Source organism: Diabrotica virgifera, chromosome 1 (assembly GCF_917563875.1).
Source record: "Diabrotica virgifera virgifera chromosome 1, PGI_DIABVI_V3a".
In the NCBI taxonomy this organism is placed as follows: domain Eukaryota; kingdom Metazoa; phylum Arthropoda; class Insecta; order Coleoptera; family Chrysomelidae; genus Diabrotica; species Diabrotica virgifera.
Genome location: NC_065443.1, coordinates 21,974,479 through 21,995,485, shown reverse-complemented (window position 1 = coordinate 21,995,485; position 21,007 = coordinate 21,974,479). Strand labels below are relative to the sequence as shown.

At 33.0% G+C, this 21,007-nt stretch overlaps 1 protein-coding gene across 3 annotated transcripts in view; it reads left to right on the top strand.

Annotated features, from left to right (window-relative positions):
• The window catches only part of LOC114324465 (protein phosphatase PHLPP-like protein), a 69,739-nt gene that overhangs the window by 11,722 nt on the left and 37,010 nt on the right, over nucleotides 1-21,007 (top strand). For 2 of the 3 annotated variants that reach the window (XM_028272329.2, XM_028272328.2), the window contains exon 3: nucleotides 9,224-9,510. In XM_028272329.2, coding sequence (XP_028128130.2) covers nucleotides 9,224-9,510 — 287 coding nt within the window. Of the gene's footprint in view, nucleotides 1-9,223; nucleotides 9,511-11,614; nucleotides 11,752-21,007 lie in introns of those variants that run through there. The other variant, XM_050645142.1, reaches the window with a different exon arrangement.

Below are 21,007 nucleotides of genomic sequence, written 5' to 3'. Positions count from 1 at the left end.
TTTGAATGAGAGATGGCATGAGCAAAGATCTTCAAAATATCTAATGAAATATTTGTATAGTAAAATCAGAACGAGCATGTAGACTAGCATAATTAAAAATTAAAAAAAGATATTTTTGGGTGAACACAAAATGGTGTTTTATATTATTAGTGTGTAAGTGAAACTGATATAAGGATGTCAGCAGTTAAAAATACGAGAAAGTGAAGACTGAGCGACAAGTGACAAAGAACAAAATTTGAAACTATTGATACATCTTTGTAGCCAGTGGCAATGAGAGATGTGATATTATACAGGGTAATTCTTTGACAGTTCTAATTAGATGTTTTATACCTGGTTGCACCAACAAATCTTAAGCTCCAGCTTAGTCCAGCTCAGTTTATAGCTAGGGCCGCTTTAAGTCTCACTTACGTTGCACCATAATTTTTTATTCTTATTTATGCAATTCACTTGGCAATCCATTGTGGTAAGCTGAAAATTTATCTAAGACTCAATGGTGCAACGCGTGTGTTTCGTAAGCTGAGCTTAAGGTTTACTGTAAAGAGGCCGAAATCATTAGACCGAAAGCAGTAGACCGAACTCCTTAGACCGAAAAGCACTTTACCGAAACCTCACTAGATCGAACAGTAGGAGACCGAAAAGCAGGAGACCAAAAAGCATTAGGTACATAATACAGGGTGCTCAACCAAGATTGTAATCTGAGAAAGGGTACCATCAACCTTCCTTCACATCATCCTTATCCAGGTTTACGACTAGCAGCACAAAGTACTGGCGAGTTTAGAGCTTGTTTTGTTTTTTGTTTATTTTTTTGTTTTTATTGGTTTTTGGTTTATTTTTTATTTATTATGTACAATACTAAAAATTAAAGTTATGTGCAATCCGCCTTAAGTAATAAGTATAAGTCACTCTACCCTTAATTTATTTTTACGTTCACTAATTTGTTTAATGGATGAAAATTATTTTATATCAGACTGTACAGAGTAACAATTTACACAGTCTATAATATACAGGGTGTAACAAAAATACAGGTCATAAATTAAACCGCATATTCTGGCACCAAAAATAGTTCGAACGAACCTAACTTACCTTAGTACAAATATGCACATAAAAAAAGTTACAGCCCTTTGAATTACAAAATGAAAATCGATTTTTCGTAAAAATTATAGTGAAATTTGTGTACCCCATAAAAATTTTAAGGGGGTGTTGTTCCCTTAAACCCCCCCAAAATTTTGTGTACGTTCCAATTAAATTATTATTGTGATACCATTAGTTAAATTCAATATTTTTAAAACTTTTTTGCCTCTTGGTATTTTTTCGATAAAGCAGTTTTTCAAAAAAGGCAGTTTTTATCAAGTTGCGGCTACTTTTTTAATATGTTTACATAAAGATTTTATGGGGGTGTTGTTCCTTTAAACCCCCCAAATGGTTGTGTCCGTTCCAATTAAACCATTACTGCGATACCATTAGTTAAACACAGTGTTTTTAAAACTTTTTTGCTTCTTTGTATTTTTTCGACAAGGCACATTTTATTGAGATGTGGCTTCTTTTTTAATATGGTTCAAAATATACCTAACAATGTAAATCATAAATAAATTTTCCTATTATTACTAAAGTCGTCTCCATCATCGTACTTAACCATATACAAATATGTGGTGGATTTGACAAATATTCAAAATATCTCGATAAAAACTGACTTTTCGAAAAAGTACTAAGACGCAAAGAAGTTTTTAAAACAGTGTGTTTAACTGATGGTACTACAATAATAATTAAATTGGAACGTACACAAAAGTTTGGGGGGTTTAAAGGAACAAAACCCCCATAAAATTTTTATGGGGTGTCTAAATTTCACTATATTTTTTTTAAGACACTAATGCCATAAAAATGCCACATGTCCATTTTCAATAAAAAATCTCTAATACATTTCGATATATTCGAAAAAATCGATTTTCATTTTGTAACTTCAAAGGGCTGTAATATTTTTTATGTACAAATTTGTACTAAGGTAAGTTAGGTTCAATCGAACTATTTTTGGTCCCAGAATATGTGATTAAATTTATGACCTGTATTTTCGTTACACTCTGTATAAAATAATACAAAAAAAATACAATAAACAAAAAGACGGATATACAAAATCTTAGCATAATTTACTGTTCATACCCTATACCATTTCGGTGTAATGCTGTTCGGTCTAGTGAGGTTTCTGTAAAGTGCTTTTCGGTCCAATGAGTTCGGTCTACTGCTTTCGGTCTAATGATTTCGGTCTAATTGCCGTGTATCGAGCTTAAGGCACGTCTTTAACTTAAGATCTGTTGGTGCAACCAGGCATTGTTGAGTACCAAAAGACATTCGATTCTGCAAGCTGGATAATTCTTAATAATAGTCTACCGTTTAATACCGCTAAAGGCTGTATGGCACTATGCATTTTCTTGTACCATTTCTAATATCGTTTCTGATATCGTTTCTGATATACATTTTCTTGTATCGTTTCTTGTACGTACATTTGTGCCCTGTATGACACTATGCAAGTTCTTGTATCGAAAATTGTAATGAAATTCGGCACGTGATTGGTCGAAATTTTGTTTGTCACCCTGTGTCACGTTACATTGGTATGGTAGTACTGTGTCTACAGCTGATTTTAAGGATTTTATAAAATTTATAAACTTTTAAAAACATAAATTTAACATTTTAATGTTAACCAGAATTTTTACGTTGACTGTTGATTATTTGTGTTTTTTATTTTGTTTTGATATTTGTGCTAAAATATTTGCATTAGAATTATCTTCAGTTTCATCCAAATTAGGAACTATTGTATTTTCCTCTATTAAAAAATTATGCAACATGAAATCCAAAGTTATACATAGTTTGAACTTTACTAGGAGCTAAATATATGGTTATTAGTAGAACAGTAGTCCATACCAAACAGTATATTAAGTATCAATAAAAGATTTATAAATAATACCTACAAAAACACAAATAAATTCATCAAGACATAAATCCTATGATCTCATTTTCAGCCGCCAATATGACATTTAGATGTTTTACAAGCAGGTTTTACGTTTTTGCTCTTTGCGCAGAAATTGGCGCAGTTCTTGTACAAGAATCTGTGCCTGACACAAATTCTTGTATCGTTTCTGATATCGTTTCTTGTATCTGTGTATGACACTATGCATTTTTTTGACATATCAGAAACGATATTAGAAGTGATACAAGAAAATGCATAGTGTCATACAGCCTTTACGCGGCTTTGGGATTATAGCAGTACACCAGGGAAATAAGGTAAAAATATACCATGTTCGGGACACTTGAGCAGCCAAGTTGCAAATGGGTTTTTTGGGTACTATATACCTAATACATTATAAATACAAAAATGCCCGTCACAGTTTGGACGAGAAATTTAGTTATTAACAAATAAGGGTCAAAAATAAGAGTTTTTTCGTTTAAATCGATACAGGTAAAAATAGGGTAATTAAATGTCTAATTTATAATATTTTTCTTTTAGTAGATTTTTTCTTTAAGCCAAGGTTTAAAATAACGTTTTTTGAATTTTGGTCCGATTATTTGTTGCTTCGGATATTGCAAAATAAAACTAAAATTTCGAAAATAAAAAAATTTGCTATAACTTTTGCGAAAATGAATTTAGGACTTTCATATTGCATGAAAAGTTTAATCAAACAGTCCATACAATGCACAAAAAATTTTAAGATGATGCGCCAATTAGTTTAAATTTTATTCAATTTGTTTATCCCAAAGAGCTTTTTTTTCGCAATGTTATTGTTCAGAAAATAATAATTATACAGCAATTCTGTGAAAACAACGTAAAAGAAGAATAGTCATATTTTCAATGCATGTAAAAAAATCATTAAAAGTCATTTTTATCACTCAGAAAACATTTTACTAAAATAGAGTCATTTTTGGCTTATAAACAATTTGAATAACTTTGTTAATATTGACTGTAGGCTAAAACTACAATGGAATTTGAAAACTGGTATTTTTATACGAATTTTCAATGAAGAACTTTTCGCCTAGGTTAATTACGGTCAAAGTTAGCCACTTTTTTTATTAATTGACGGCTACTTTGTTTATAACAATAATTAAGCAACCTAACTAGAGCCATTTTAAAGTTGAAGATCTATAGGTTATGTATAAAAGTTTTAGCAAACTTTGAAGCTCAATAGAGTGGCTAATAAAGCTTGAAAAATGGCGTCCGAACCGAATTAATTCGTGGTCGGTGGAGGGGAATTACTAAAATACCTGCACTCAAAAAATGAAACTGATTGTGCAAACATATGCTGCGATTAATATCGCTGGAACTTGTTGATGGATTTTGATCATAATTTTTTTAATTTGTATGTACTCGTAGTCTTATAGAGTACGTTATGTACACACAACCCCACCTAACATTACAAAATGTTAGGGGCAACTCCCCTTATCACTCAGGGATATGAAAAGTAGATTACGACCGATTCTAAGACCTACCAAATATACATAAATAATTTTATAAAAATCGGTCAAGCGGCCTCGGAGGAGTATGGAAACTAACACTGTGACAGGAGAATTTTATAGATGTAAATATATAGATGGCTATTAACAAATAGGGGTTGGTGATAGAAGAGTGAAAATTAAGGGTTGTATGTATTTTTTAATTCTACATCAAATAACAGTAAGGTAGATAATTTTGTCTAAAAAAATAAAAAAAAAATGTCAGGGGGCAACCCCTTATAACTTATGGGTATAAAAAATAGATTAAAACCTCTTCAACGTCCTACAGGTTAAACGTGTAAAATTTTATAAGAATCGGCCAAGCCGTTTCGGAGTAGTATGGTAACTAACACTGTTACAGGAGAATTTGATGTATATAGAAGTAACTGCGAATTAAATAATAAAAGTGGTTAACTTTCAACCTAATTAACCTAGACAAAAAGTTTTTTCTAAAAATTCGTATAAAAATACCAGCTTTTGAAATTCTAAAGTATAATTTACTCTATAGTCAATATTAACAAAGTTATTCAAATTGTTTAGAAGCCAAAAATGACTCTATTTTACTAAACTTTTTTCGGAGTGATAAAAACGACTTTTTAATGATTTTTTTCAACACTTTGAAAATATAACTATTATTCTTGCATGTGGTTTCCACAGAATTGCTAGGTCATTATTATTTTCTGAACAATAACATTGCGAAAAAAAGGTCTTTGCGATAAACAAATTGAATAAAATTTAAATTAATTGACGAATCGTCTTAAATTTTTTTGTGCATTATATGGAATGTTTGACTCAACTTTTCGTGCAATATGAAAGTCTTAACACGATTTTCGCAAAGTTATAGCACATTTTTTATTTTTGAAATTTTAGTTTTATTTTGCACTTTCCGAAACAAAAAAAGGATCGGACCAAAATTCAAAAAGTGCCATTTTAAACGTTGGCTCATCTACAAAAAGAAGAATATTATAAATAAGATATTTAATTACCCTATTTTTACCTGTAGCGATTTAAACGAAAAAACTGCCATTTTTGACCCTTATTTGTTAATAACTAAGTTTCTCGTCCGAACTGTGACGGGCATTTTTGTATTTTTAATGTATTAGGTATATGTGGGCTTACCATACGTCCCGGTTTGACCGGGACGGTCCCGGTTTGAGATCCCTGTCCCGGCGTCCCGGCCGGTTTGCATTAGTGTCCCGGTCAAACTTGAACAACACCGACACCCAAGCCATTGATCAAGGATCGTCCAAAGTGCTCAAAACACAAGTCCAGCGCAAGTACCATTGCAAGCTCATCTACCATAACATCGTTTTTCAAAAATGCTGAACCCGTAGAAAATGAACTTTCCATTGCTGCTAAAGAAGCTACTTTTGCATTCCATATAGCAATCCACAATAATACATAAATTTAAAACATCTGATTGCTCCTCAAAATAAATATCGAAGCTGTTTGAGCCCAAATTGGGGTCTACACGCACCAAGTGCTAAGCGATCATCACGGGAGTGATTGCACCTTGCACCGATGGCAAGAGATGAACTACACAACGAGCTAAAAGAATGTAAATTTTCGGGCATTTCAACAGATACATCAAACATACATGGTGTTCAATTTACAGGCACCAAAAGTTGTTAGGTACTTGGTACCTGAGACAGAATATCTGTCTGTCAAGTTACTCGATTTTTAATTTGTCGCCGGAGAAACGTCTGAAATCTTGGCAAATCACATAATGTCGATAATAAAAAAACACTAAATAGAAAACAAGATGGCAGCGTTCTGTGGTGATAACTGTAATACGAATTTCGGAGGGAAAACTGGCGAGACACCAACAACGTCTATTCCAGGTTCAAGGAAGTTATCGGCGTTACCATAAAAGGCATTTGTTCCAGCGCACACATCGTTCACAAAATAATTCAACATGCAGTTAATGGTCTTCCTGTCGAAATACAAGCAATCATTGTAAAAACATACAAATATTTTTGTATATATACCGTATAGTACGCATTACAAACTTAAAAGAGTCTTGTGAGACAGCTGTCATCGAGTTCAAAAAATTAGTGAAACATGGAAATACAAGATTGCTGTCTTTATTACCAGCTGTGGAAAGGATATTGCCGCTACACTAATGCTTGAAATCTTATTTTCTTGCTCAAGTAAACTACCCTCTCGCATTGCTAAATTTCTTCACAACAGAACTGGGAGCACTTTACTTTTGGTTTGTGCTCGGACAGTTAAATGTATTCAACAAAACCGTTTAGTCTATGGAAAAGACTAACTCAACTGTGACAGATGTAGGTATGGAGTTCACAAAAGTTAAAAAACAATCTTCAAAACAGGATGAAAAACAAATTTTTTTAAAACTCTTAAATAAATTGAATGATAATGTTGAAATGTCGATAAATGTTGATAAATGTCGAAAACTTCATTAGTGACGTTCACGCTTTCTTTGAGCGCTGCATTTCTTATTTAGAATTCTGGGAAAAGATCTTCGGCGGTGCCGAAGATTTTGAGTAGTTCTGCTTGAAAAAATGAGCTTAACTGGAGTGACATCGAAAAAGCAGCAAAAAATATAAATAAAATGCAAAAACCTCAATCGAAAACCCAAATAAAGATTGATGAGTTATTTGATGAGGTGTTAATGGTAAAAGGAACAGTATAAAAAGGGACAGTAAAACCACTTCTCTGTCGGCACTTTGATCTCAAGAAGTAATACCGGCAGTACGCACTTGATAATTCACCAGTGGTGGATGCGGGTTTTCCCTGTTAAAACCCGTACGTTTCTATGCGACTAGCAATGCGAGAGTGGGGCAAAAGCGACTAAGAACATTGCGCGGTCGCCATGCGCGACTACAGATTTTACTTCCAATTTTTCGGAGAGTGGTTCTACTGCCCCTCTTTATACTGTGGTAAAAGGCTTCTTCCAAAATTCTAATGAAACTAGTTATTCCGAGAAATGGGTCCAGCTATTCACCCATTTTCACAAGTAGCGTATTGAGGTGCTGAATTAAAAAAATTATGGAGTTTGCTATGTGTCTACCCGGTACTTCAGCGCCACTGGAGAGAATTTTTTCACAGATGAAAAATATGTGGTCTGACGATCGGGAGGAAGAATATGCCTTGTTTACGTGCAAACTCAACTTGAACATGTCATGTACTGAATTTTATGGCAAATATAATTTTATAAAAATAAATAAATAAATAATATAACTGGTCAAATTTTTAGTGTTGTTTGTATTGTACTTTATCTCTTTTTCTCATAAAAAATATATTCACATTTTTTACACAAACTAAACGAAAAGCAAAACGAAAATGAGCCTCTTCATCTTCTGCGTCCCGGTTTGGCTCTTCGTAATTATGGTAAGCCTAGGTATATGTATAGTACCCAAAAAATCTATTTGTAACCTGGCTGCTCAAGTGTCCCGACAAAAACCTTATTTCTCTGGACTACAGGGTAATCTGATATATCTAGGGTCTGCGGTACACACGGAAGGTAACAGGGCTAGTGCTACGCTTCAACCGCCTATTATTACCCCTGGTTTTACCCAAGGTACTTATTTTATTCGGGCTGAGTCGACCTGGGGCCTATAGACATTTTAAAAATGTCTTGCTGTTCTCGACGGCGTTGGGATTCGAACCCCGGCCTACCCGTATGGAAGTCAGACATCCTCCGCCTAAGCTACTCCGACCCATTAAATATCCATTGTATAAATCTTTGATTACTTTAATAAAACTGGGTGCACCGATATACCTTGTAACATTTATTAAAAATCTGTACCAGTCCAATACAACAATCCGACTAGATCAGAAGTTCTCACCCCAATTCAGTACAGAGCGAGTGGTTAGACAAGGATGCAGTTTGTCACCTACTTATTTAATATTTATTATGAAAGATGAGTATGATATGAAGGATGGGTCAAAAGAGTAACGGAGGCTAGTAGAAACATCTCCAACTTAAGATTTTCCGATGACACTATACTTATAGCACCAAATGAAAAATAAATGCTATTTCTCCTGTGAAGAGTTCTATTGGAAACATAAAAGTTGATCTTAAAATTAATAAAGACAAGACAAAAATTAGCAATGTACTCTGTGCTCGTTGTTCCTTGCTGGTTTGCATATTTGGGATTTTTCGAAGTTGTCTCTGTTCTTGATGTATCTTTCATGCTGGTTTATCTTGACACTTATTATTTTTACAATGGTCTTACGGTTTCTCCCACGTAGAAATTGTTGCATTCACTGGGTATTTTATACATGCTGTTTTTTAATCTTTCTTGCGTGTTGTTAGGTATAGATTTGAACAGGATAGATCCCCTCAAGATCCTGCCAATATTTTGTTAATTTATTACAGTTAAATCTATCCCTCTACCAACCCTCCTTTTAGCAAAGTGCAGAGTAAAAGTAAAATATTGACTATTACTATATTCATGCCTTATACCGGAAACATTTAATTTTACTTTAACCGGGACCTGAAGATGCTGTGCAAAGTATAGACAGTGAAACTGGTCGTCAGTTGTAAAATAAATTGTTTGTGAGAACGTCTCTCTTTTCTTTACTACAATAGTATGGATTCACACATGCAACCCATTCATTATTTAAGAAAAAAAAAACGTTCTTTACTTAGGCAAGCGATAACAGAAGAATTTACCTACAAATTTATGTTGTTACATAACGAGAAAATCTAGAGATAATAATACTGCATAAATATACGTTACATCCCATACTAAATAAACATATTTTCTCGAATTTTCAGGAAACAGCAGTCATTGAAAACGATCCCTCCGCAGATAGCGCGCATCAATCGTTAAAACACCTGAACCTAAACGGTTTATGCAACAAGAAAGAAGAGTGTTACGTTGATGAAATAGTACTTCCTGGTGAATCGATTCAGAGTCTTTCGGAGCTTCAAATCCTCAGTTTGCGTTCGAATGGAATACAGAATTTCCCGTCGAGTGTGTTACAGTTAACTAGTTTGGTGGTGCTGGATTTGTCCGACAATAGTCTGCTTACGTTGCCTCCAGAAATTAGTCAGCTTAAACTGTAAGTAAACTTAAGTAGTACTAAATATTAATTTGTTATTATTTCGGTACTGATAAGTACAAAGGTCTTAAGTCAAAAATATCGATTTTGACAAGTTTTTTAGTACCTACCTACGTTAAAAAAATCGATAAAATGTAATAGAAGTCGACTGATTTTCATCTCTACTTTGAAATGAACTATTAAATTCAACTAAGCTTTTATTTGAAATTCAATCGCGTTTCATTGCTTTTTGTCGATTTTTTTTTAACATCCTACTCCTCGTTTTTAAACTAGGAGAAGTAATTCAAATTTACCTCGTCGTACTGCTTGTTTGTAATTGGTCCAACCGCAGGCAAGTTTAGTCGACTAAATTATGAAATTTTAACACTTTTGATATATATGAAATTTTGACACTATTGGCATTTAAATTTTATAGGTTCATTAAGGGCTTGTTTATATGCAGGCGGTTTGCCAACGTTGACTGGGTGTGAATCTGTCTTTTTAGTTTACTCCTCCTAGTTTAAAAAGTGGATATAAAAAACTTAGTCAAAATCGATATTTTTAACTTAAGACCTTTTTACTTATCAGTAGGTACACATTTATGTGCCAAACATTTATAATTATATAGAAAACAAAAAAAAATTCAATTTTGTTCGAAAGCTTTTTATGTTATGCGACATCTATTTTTAGACTATTTGATCATATGTTATGTTGACATCAATGTAGTAGTCCTGTCGCCTACTACAGGGGGGGGGGGTACAACGGCCTCCTTTATTCAGATGGACTTACCCAAGTTTTTGGGTAAGTCGACTTACCGTAGAACACGAATTTTTTGGGTAACAGTTGATCCGGATGTCGATAAGGTTGTTATAAACAAAGAAGTTGAGGAAGTACATAACAGCGATTTCTCGCAAAACAAAACATTTTTTTGTATTTTTTGGGCCATTCTAACCAAAAAATGTACCTACAAGTTTTTTTGTAGGATGCATAGTTTTCGAGATAAACGCTGTTGAACTTTCAAAAAATCGAAAAATTGCAATTTTTGAACCCGAATAACTTTTGATTAAAAAATAAAATACCAATTCTGCTTACCGCATTTGAAAGTTTAAGTCAAATTATATCGGTTTTGAATATTTGCATGGCTAAAAATTTATTTTTTTATTGTTAAAAAAAGCTATAAACACATAGTGTTTCCCGTGCCTAATACATGCGTTTTAATGCATGCTACGTAGAAATAGCCTCGCTTGTACTTGTACCTACTCTACCTACTCGTTCGATTTTAAATGAGAAATCATTGAAAACATCACTCAAGCACTAGGTGTTTATAGCTTTTTTTAACAATAAAATAATAAATTTTTAGCAATGCAAATAATTAGAACCGATATAATTTGACTTGAACTTTTAAATGCGGTAAGCAGAATTGCTATTTTATTTTTTAATCAAAAGGTATTCGGGTTAAAAAATTGCAATTTTTCGATTTTTTAAAAGTTCAACCGCGTTTATCTCGAAAACTATGCATCCTACGAAAAAAATTGTAAGAACATTTTTTGGTAAGAATGGCCCAAAAGTACAAAAAAATGTTTTGTTTTGCGAGAAATCGCTGTTATGTAATTCCTCAACTTCTTTGTTTATAACAATCTTATCGACATCCGGATCAACTGTTACCCAAAAAATTCGTGTTCTACGGGTCAAAATACATCAACAAAATTTGGGTAAGTCCATCTGAATACCGTTGTACCCCCCCTGGCGACAGGACTATAGGTACTTTTTTGTGATTAACATTTAATTACAATAAATTAACTGCACTAGTGATTTTATCGTTTTATTAATACCATACTTATTTCACTAAGTTCCGGCTCTAATGAATAAAACTTTTAAACAAAATAAGAAATTGGACTTCGCAAGTTCTAGGTTTTCACTCAAAATGACTTCAAAACAGGAACTAGAGACTCAAGCTCGATTTTTCAATAAGCTTCAATCGATATGTCACGTGTTCTATTTCTGCGACTATAATATGGCACTTCCGGTTAGAACTTATTAAGTTAGATGCTAAGGCGCTTCGAATAATATATCGCTTGTACTATTCCTGGTGTATAGTACTTCCTGGTGAATCGACTCATCGGAGCTTCAAATCCTCAGTTTGCGTTCGAATGGAATACAGAATTTCCCGTCGAGTGTGTTACAGTTAACTAGTTTGGTGGTGCTGGATTTGTCCGACAATAGTCTGCTTACGTTGCCTCCAGAAATTAGTCAGCTTAAACTGTAAGTAAACTTATAAAAGTAGCACTAATGTTTGTTATTAACTAGATACTTACCAAAAATATATTAAAAAATACATATTTTTCAACTTTATTCGAAAGCTTTTTCAATATCAATTTTTTATTTCGAAAAATATACAGGGTGTTTCACGACGAGCTTACACTATCTATACAGGGTAGCGAGAAAGTATGAAAACACGGTCATTTCTCGGAAACTGCTAGAACGATTTTTATAGATTTTGGTGAGTAAGGGTCTTTTAATACGGCCGATATTATAGTGGTAATTACATTGTTGTCAAATCTTCGGTTTTCTGGAAATTTAATGAATTTTCTTATTTTAAATGGAACACCCTGCATATTTTTTATGTTTAGAAGTCCTTTAAAAATACTGATTATTTTTCATGTTCCCTATACCTAAATGCCGTAATTTCGGAGTTATTGTTACATTTATTAAAAAAAAAATTAAACAAATTATAATAATTTATTTTTTCGGCCCGAGTTGACATTATTATAGATTTTTTGGATCATTGGAAACAAAAAGGTCTTTCGTAATTTTCTTGTAAAGTTAATCGTTTCCGAGTTATAAAAAATTTAAAACTGAAAAAAAATCGAAAAATTACGATTTTCTAGGTTCAAAAACACAAGTAAAAAATATTACTTTTGAAACCACGAAGTGCCTAAATTCAAGTACAAACCTTATTGTATCAGATAAGTGATTTGGTCTGATTTCATTTTAAAACTTGTTTTTTAGTTGTTAATGCTCGCTGATCGCCCGACCTCTCATATGCGCTTCATTAACAATTAAAAAAACAATGTTTTATAATAAAATGTGCCAATATTCTTATAGGGAGCTGATAGAAGAAAGTTTGAACTTAAATTTAGGTACTTCGTAATTTCAAAAATTATTTTTTTTCTTGTTTTTTTAACCTTGAAAATTGTCATTTTTAGATTTTTTTAAGTTTTAAATTGTTTACAACTCGGAAACAATTAACTTTACAAGAAAATTACAAAAGACCTTTTTTGTTTTCGTTCCCAATGAGCAAAATAACTTAAAATAATGTCTACCCGGGCCGAAAAAAATAATTTTTATAATTTATTTAAAAATTTTCTTTTTAAGAAATGTAGCAATAACTCCGAAATTACGGCATTTAGGTATAGAGAATATCACATGAAGAATAATAGGTATTTCTTAAGGACTTCAAAACGTAAAAAATATACAGGGTGTTCCATTTAAAATAAGAAATTTCATTCGATTTTCAGAAAAACAGAAGATTTGACAACAATGTAATTACCACTATAATATCGGGCGCATTAGAAGATCCTTATCCACTAAAATCTATAAAAATCGTTCTAGCGGTTTTCGAGAAATTACCGTGTTTCCATACGTTCTTGCTACCCTGTATATCGGAAACTACTTACGACGATATTTTATGAAAATTGGTTTATTACGCAGCACGGAGATTACGACTAAGTTATGACGAACGAAAATATTTTGACAGACATGTATTCAAATGTGTCTGCATTTTTAGATTCATTCTGTTTTAGATTCAAGACTAAAGTTTGGGTACCATGGGTCAAAACTTCATATTTTTTTTAGTTTTTCATCTTTTTTCAAAAATTTTGACAGGGACAAATGTTTCAAAAGTTGATAGCTCATCCATTTACAAACATAATATCGCGAAAACTTTTGCATACAAAGTTGTAAAGTTGAAAAGTTGTAATTTATTTCAAAATCTAATTTCTAAATTCAGAGTGTTCACAAATGATATGCCATTTCTTTAAACTTCAAACCACAGTAAGTCAATAATTTGAAATGAAACACCCCATATTTTATAATAGGGAACTTGCACATTTTTTTTATTACATAATAATGTTCAGTTTTGTATAAAAATGAGATTTCCAAAATTTCACGCTTCAAAAACTCATAATAACTTAGAAGTACAAATTTAAAGTCTTCTGTATCTTAAAATAGTTCAAACGACCCGTGACGTCACAGAGTTTAACTATGTGGTTCCGTTTATGGTTATATTTACGTATATTCTTCTTCTTCTTTAGTTTATTGGCCTCCACCTACTTGGGTATTTGGCCAGCTCGTCGTGGGGGAATAAAGGAAAAATATTTATATTCTAATGACATTTATCGTATCTCATTGTAATAATATATACCAGTTTGTTGATATTGGAGTTTGATACAGTTTTTGAAGTAAAGGAAAGAAGGTTTACTATTGAAAATAAAACCATTTTGTAAAAGTACAAATTTTCTATGAATAGTTCAAACGATCAAAAACACTTGTAACGTCATATAACTGTATTTTCTACTGACGTTTTTATGTCTAATTTAAAATTATATATACAATTGGTGCAGAATGTAAACATATAACCCCGTGACGTCACGACGCGTTTTGGGGTGGCTGGTATAAGTTGAATTTTTAGTCGTCTTTAGGGGCCAAACGAAGGACAAACAAAACTGTTTTATCTTTGATTCAGACAGGTTCTAAATTATATTCTGTTGTGATTTATACCATTTTTTTCGAATTTAAAATTTTATTCAAGTTCCCTATTGTAATAAAAAAAGTCAGTTGTCTTTCAAATGATATTGAGGGTCCCTATACCTAAATTAATAATTTTGGAGATAATTATTGTGATTTATTGTTAAAGGCAAGATATTTATTGTGTTATTTTAGCACGCCACGCATAAAGATGTCATACTTCATACTTGTCATAATTGTCATTATTTCTGGTAACTGATACTTTTACAAAGTAGTAGAAACGGCTTTTTTTAGAAATAAATAATAAATATTACGTAAATTTAGTTTTAATAGTTTTACTTTCATAAAAAAATTAACACATTTTGCTTGTTTTTTACAAGAAGTTAAAAGAGTGAAGCACACCATTTGTTTTTCTTTAATTCCCATACATATTAATATAAGAACTTATACCGAGTCTTCAAAATTTTGTCCTTAAACTTCCAAGCACTTAGAAACCCTTTTTATCATGCCTTCGTTTGTTTCACATCTAATCATTGCTGTAGGGAGATAATTAAATGCTTTGCGAACATCACAATCTTGTTTGGTTGTATGGGGATAGGAATATACTTCGTTTTTATGTAAATCCATATAAAGAAATTCTAGAGGTATTATGCCTGGTGGTCGAGAAGGCCACCGGAAAGGATCATTGTTGGCTATCCTTCTTCTTCTTTAGGTGCCGTGTCTGTATTCAGACGTTGGCCGTCATCATGTTTACAATTTCCTGAAATCTCTCTCTCTATCGGCTACTGCGCGAAATAATTCTTCTACTGTGCAGCCACACCATTGTCTAATATTACGCAGCCATGAAAGTTTCTTTCGACCAATCCATCTCTTTCCCTCCACTTTTCCTTATTTCCTTGTATTATAAGGCGAAGCAGATGGTATTTAGGTCCTCTAATTATATGGCCGAAGTGTTCTGGTTTTCTTCTTTTTATGATGCTTATGAGCAGACGTTCTGAATTCAGCATTTAAAGAACATCTTCATTGGAAGTGTGCGAAACCCACGATATCTTTAGGATTCGTAGATAGCACCACAATTCGAATTCTTCTATTTTGTTTAGCATTGTGGTTTTTAACGTCCATGTCTCACAACCATACAATAGGATAGACCACACATAACATTTCAGCACCTTCTTTCGAATATTCATCGACAGGTTTCTGTTACATAAAACTGGTTTCCAGGTCATAAAAGCCTTCCGTGATATTTCGATCCTAGTTATTATCTCTTCATTAGAGTCACAATTTACATTTAACCAGCTGCCAAGGTACTTGAAATGATTTACCCGTTCTAACTCCTCTCCATCAAGAGAAAGCTGACCTTGATCTATATTAATCTTTCAAACTGCCATCCACTTTGTTTTTGAAATGTTGATTTTAAGGCCTCTGCAATAACTTGCTTCACTGACTAGATTTAGTAGCGTCTGAAGATCTTGTAAATTTTCAGCAAGAATGGCTGTATCGTCAGCGTATCTAATATTGTTGATTACTTCTCCGCCTAGCCTTACTCCCTCTTGTCTGTCATCCAAAGCCTCCCTAAAGATTTCTTCAGAGTACAGATTAAAAAGGGTGGGTGATAAAACACAACCTTGTCATACTCCACGTTTTATCGGCAGTTTTACAGTACGACTGTCTCCAATATGGATAGAGGCTACTTGATTGTAATATATAAGTATTTCAGCAGTCTTATATCGTAGTGGTCAAGTCCTGCTGCCTGCAGGCAATCGAAAAGTGTATCATGTTGTACTCGGTCGAATGCCTTCTCGAAGTCGATGAAACAAACATAAACGTTCTTTCGGAATTCACAACTTTTTTGTAATAGAACGCGCATACAAATTAGTGCTTCTCTAGTTCCTAGACCATTTCTAAATCCAAATTGCTTATTACCCATTCTAGTTTCGCACAGAAGGAATACTCGGCTTTGCATAATACGTAAAAGTATCTTAAGTGTGTGACTCATCAAACTGATTAGTCTAAAATCGCTGCATTTGGTGGGCCTGCTTTTCTTTGGTAATGTTATAACAGTGACTCCAACCAATCATCTAGTATTTTTCCTTCGTTGTAAATTTTGTTAAAGAAAGTAGTCAAGTAGGTAATGTTTTCCTCATCTAAAAGTTTAAGTAGCTCAACAGGGATTTGATCTGGTCCAGGTGTTTAATTGTTTTTGGCTGGTTGTATTGCTTTTATGACTTCTGACTTCAGTATACTGAGACCTCTGTCTAATTGGTTGTCACAGGTAGTATTTGGATCATTTTCTCGAGAAGCATCGTCAAAAAGATCACTGATGTGTCTCTCCCATTCTGGCTATCCATTGGCTATTGGCTATCCACCTATCTATAAATGTCTCATTGAAACATTGTTTTACTATAACGAGGGCGAGATCGATCGTGAAGAAAAGATAGTTTGATTGCTCGACGTAAAACACCCTGTATTGTAAAGATTTATTTATAATACTTTTACAATTCCACATCCCACATAGTAGGTCGCAGTTTTCAAAGTACTTCAAAACAAATAACTAAATGTTTATTTGATCGTATGTTATGTTGAACTCAATGTAAATACGTACTTTTTTGTAATTATCATTTAATTACAATAAATTAACTGCACTAGCGATTTTATCGTAAAAGAAATCATGGCATATGATTAGGTTTTATTAATACCATACTTGGTTCAATAAGTTCCGGCTCTATTTAAAAAACAACTTTTAAACAAAATTTTACCATATCGACAGCGAACGCTTTTCCATTTTTGCCATTTATATTATCCATGTCGCATTTTAAACCAAAACAATTCAAAATATTGAAAATTTCACAGAAGAGCGAAAACAAAATATTTTCTTTGTAGTTCCTAATACAATGATGAGCGCGCTAATAACCGGCAAAATATCTCAAAAGATGGAAAACATAATACATTGCGAAACAAAAGGAGATGAAACTAGTGGAGGTGGAAATGATCGTTATAAACGTAGGTAATAATTAATATTACACTACATAGTTTCCCACCTTTAGACGTCTGTGACAGGAGTATTTTATAAAATTCTACTGTCACAGTGACAGGTGTCATACTCCTCTGATACGTCTAAAGGTGGGAAACTATGTAATGTAATGTTAATTAATACGTTTATAACGATAATTTCCACCTCCACTAGTTTCATCTATTTTTGTTACTTAATGTATTTAATTATGTTTTCCATATTTTAAGCTATTTGCAGGTTATTAACACGCTCATCACTGTATACAGTGATAAGCGGGCTAATATCCGGCAAAATAGCTGAAAAGATGGAACACACAATACATTGCGAAACAAAAAAGATGAAACTAGTGGAGTTGGAAATTATCGTTATAAACGTATAATTAACATTATGTACATTACATAGTTTTCCACCTTTAGACGTATCAGAAGAGTATGACAACTGTCACTGTGACAGTAGAATTTTATAAAATATGCCTGTCACAGACGTCTAAAGGTGGGAAACTATGTAATGTAATGTTAATTAATACGTTTATAACGATAATTTCCATCTCCACTAGTTTCATTTCTTTTTGTTTCGCAATGTATTATGTTTTCCATCTTTTGAGCTGTTTTGCCGGTTATTAGCGTGCTCATCACTGTATATTTTATTTTAGTTAGTATGTACCTATACATTTGATTTTTGTATCAATATTTTACCTGTTAAATCTGGGCTAGAGTAAAAGATATTATTTGTTAAAAGAAAATAACAACTAAAACACGACATATTCATTCCAAATAATACAGTTTTCCATGCCCCGCCAATCTCCATTTTTGCCTTGTAATACGTTCGATGATATCTTCCACTCAGGTTCGTCTACGAACTTCCTCGTTTGTTACTCTATTTCTTAAGCTTATTCCAAGCATTGATTTCTCCATCTGTAGTTATGTCCTTCTCAATTTTTCACTACCCTAGACTAGAGAACTACATATTATTGTATTAAGAAGTATTCTCATTTAAAGAGATACATGTAAAACATTTTACGACCGTGTTGTTCCAACCTTCATTTACTTAAACTCATTTGTTGTACTAGTTCGCCAACAATTTGTTGACCCTACCTCCGGAAGCAAGTCAACTGAAGCATCACTTAGTAAAAGTTCATTATTTGCAATTGACATTTAAATAGCATCAGCCTATTACTTTCTGTTGGCCAAGAAGTATTATTAGATTTCATTGTAGTACCATAATTGCATTATTAAGAAATCGGCTTCTTACCTCAATTTTTTTTGTTTATGTAAGTATTTGTTACTAATTACTATATGTTATTATATATCGAGAGTTCTACGATTTTGCTTAAGGTGATACAGTAGCGATCAACAGGTAGCCAAAACGCGTTCCAAGATTGCGACTGTAATTTTGAATATTTTTACGAGATATTTGGCACACGTATTCGTAATATAATAAAGAATGGCGGTACAGAGCCCAATTTGAAAAATATATTAATATGTGGAAATTACTCTGTAATTAAATACAATATTAAAAAACCGAGCCTGTACCGCCATTAAGAAGAACAAAAAAATACACTTTCTTCAAATAAACTTTTTTATCCGATGCCTAGATTTTGTGTCATTTTGGAACTACTAATGAAATAAAAAATTTTAGTAGATCCAAAATGACACAAAATCTAGGCATCGGATAAAAAAGTTTATTTGAAGAAAGTGTATTTTTTTGTTCTTCTTAATGGCGGTACAGGCTCGTTTTTTTAATATTGTATTTAATTACAGAGTAATTTCCACATATTAATATATTTTTCAAATTGGGCTCTGTACCGCCATTCTTTATTATATTACGAATACGTGTGCCAAATATCTCGAAAAAATATTCAAAATTACGGCCGCAATCTTGGAACGCGTTTTGGCTACCTGTTGATCGCTACTGTTTCCTCTTAATTTAATTATTGTAGGAAAGTGCTGGATTTTGATTTTTTTTGTACAATTCTTGAATTTACTTCTAAAACTGTCCATGTTGTTCTGAAGCTATTTCCTTGTGGCATTTTTATGATTAACTATTTAGATAGGAAATAAGCCACAATTAAATTGAAAATAGTACATTGTTTACCGGGTAGGAAAAGCTTAACATTCCTGGACGACTGTGAAGATTGCTAAGTCGAGGCGCAAGCCGAGACTTAGCAACACAGAGTCCAGGAATGTGGCTTTTCCTACGAGGTAAACATACTATTTTTCCGCAAATCGTTTAAAATTCGACAGATATTGATTGATTAAAAAAAACGCGATAATTTTATTCCCAAATAAATGGTGCTTTGAAATTCCTAATAAAATTACTTGGGTTACTATGGAAACGTATTGAGGTTGAATTGTCAAACTTGACGCTTATAAATTTAATTGCTGGTGTTCTCGAAAGTAAAATGATAAGTGATGATGAAATTTCCATTCCTGGGACTCCTCCAGAGCTGGTTGAGGCAGTGAATACTGCTTCATTAGAATTATTGCCAAAGAAATCAAGAGAAAAGTACGAAAATGCATACAGACGTTTTATGGATTATCGCATGAGTAAAAATACGAGTTCTTTCTCAGAAAATGTTGTAATGGCATACTTCCTAGACCTTTGTTTAAAGATGAAATCTTCAACATTATGGGCCAATTATTCAATGCTGAAGTCAACCCTTGCACTTAAACACAATGTAGATATATCTACATACTCAAAACTTCGTTCTTTATTGAAACGGCAAGCTCAAGGTTATAGGGCAAAGAAATCTAAGATTTTAACGAAGGAAGAAATTGAAAAATTTATCCAGGAAGCTCCAGATAAAGAAAATTTAATGATTAAGGTAATTTACAAGGTTTTAAGGTAATTTATGTAGAACACTAACAACTGTACGGAAATATCATTTCCTTACAGTAAGGAAGTCCTGACTTTTTCTTCAAGAAATTTTGACAGGAATGTCAAAATTTCCTGGCGATTTGCGGAAAAATAATTTTATTAACGTTTCGAAGCCCAAACCGGTTTTCTTTGTCAAAATATAAAATACTACTGAGTATTGGTAATAAAACTGTTCATGGTGTGACTAAAGAGTTTTATACGCATGTAGTTTGTTTGTGTAATGCTTTTTTCTTCTTTGTTTTGTAAACACTAATACACTGTTACTCTTACACTAATACACTGTTTGCCTGCCATTTATCCCACTTTCACAATTCTATTAAAAGAACTGTTTGCTAACTTGTTCTTGTGGCTAACTTGGAGAACACAATATCTATAATCTCCGACTGTTTTGTCTGGTCGTATAACTTTGTATCCCCTTTTTTGAAAATCTTCTACTATATTGGACATACATGATGTAGTTTTTTTAATACCAATCTTATTCATCATCATCGTCAATGGCGTTACAACTCTTCGTGAGTCTTTCTCGCGTTTACTTTACCTTCCGTATTTGTCGGTCCTGTACCACCATCTTTGCAACTATTTCTAGGCCGTCCTACAAACCTTCTTCCATCTGGCCTTTCCCAAAACACATTGTTTGTAAGCCGATTGTCGTTACTGCGAATCACATGTCCTGCCAATTTGAGTCTTCGTTTCCATACGCGACTGCTGGTCGTATTATGGTCTTATATATCCGGATTTTTGCACCTCGTGAGATAAGTTTTGACTTCATTAGATGTTGCATCGCAAAGAAAGTATCGCACCTGTTTCCTGTCATTATTCGCGTTTCAACTTCTCGATTTCTTCTTCTTTTTTTGACCACAAAGACCAACATAAATATACATTCAA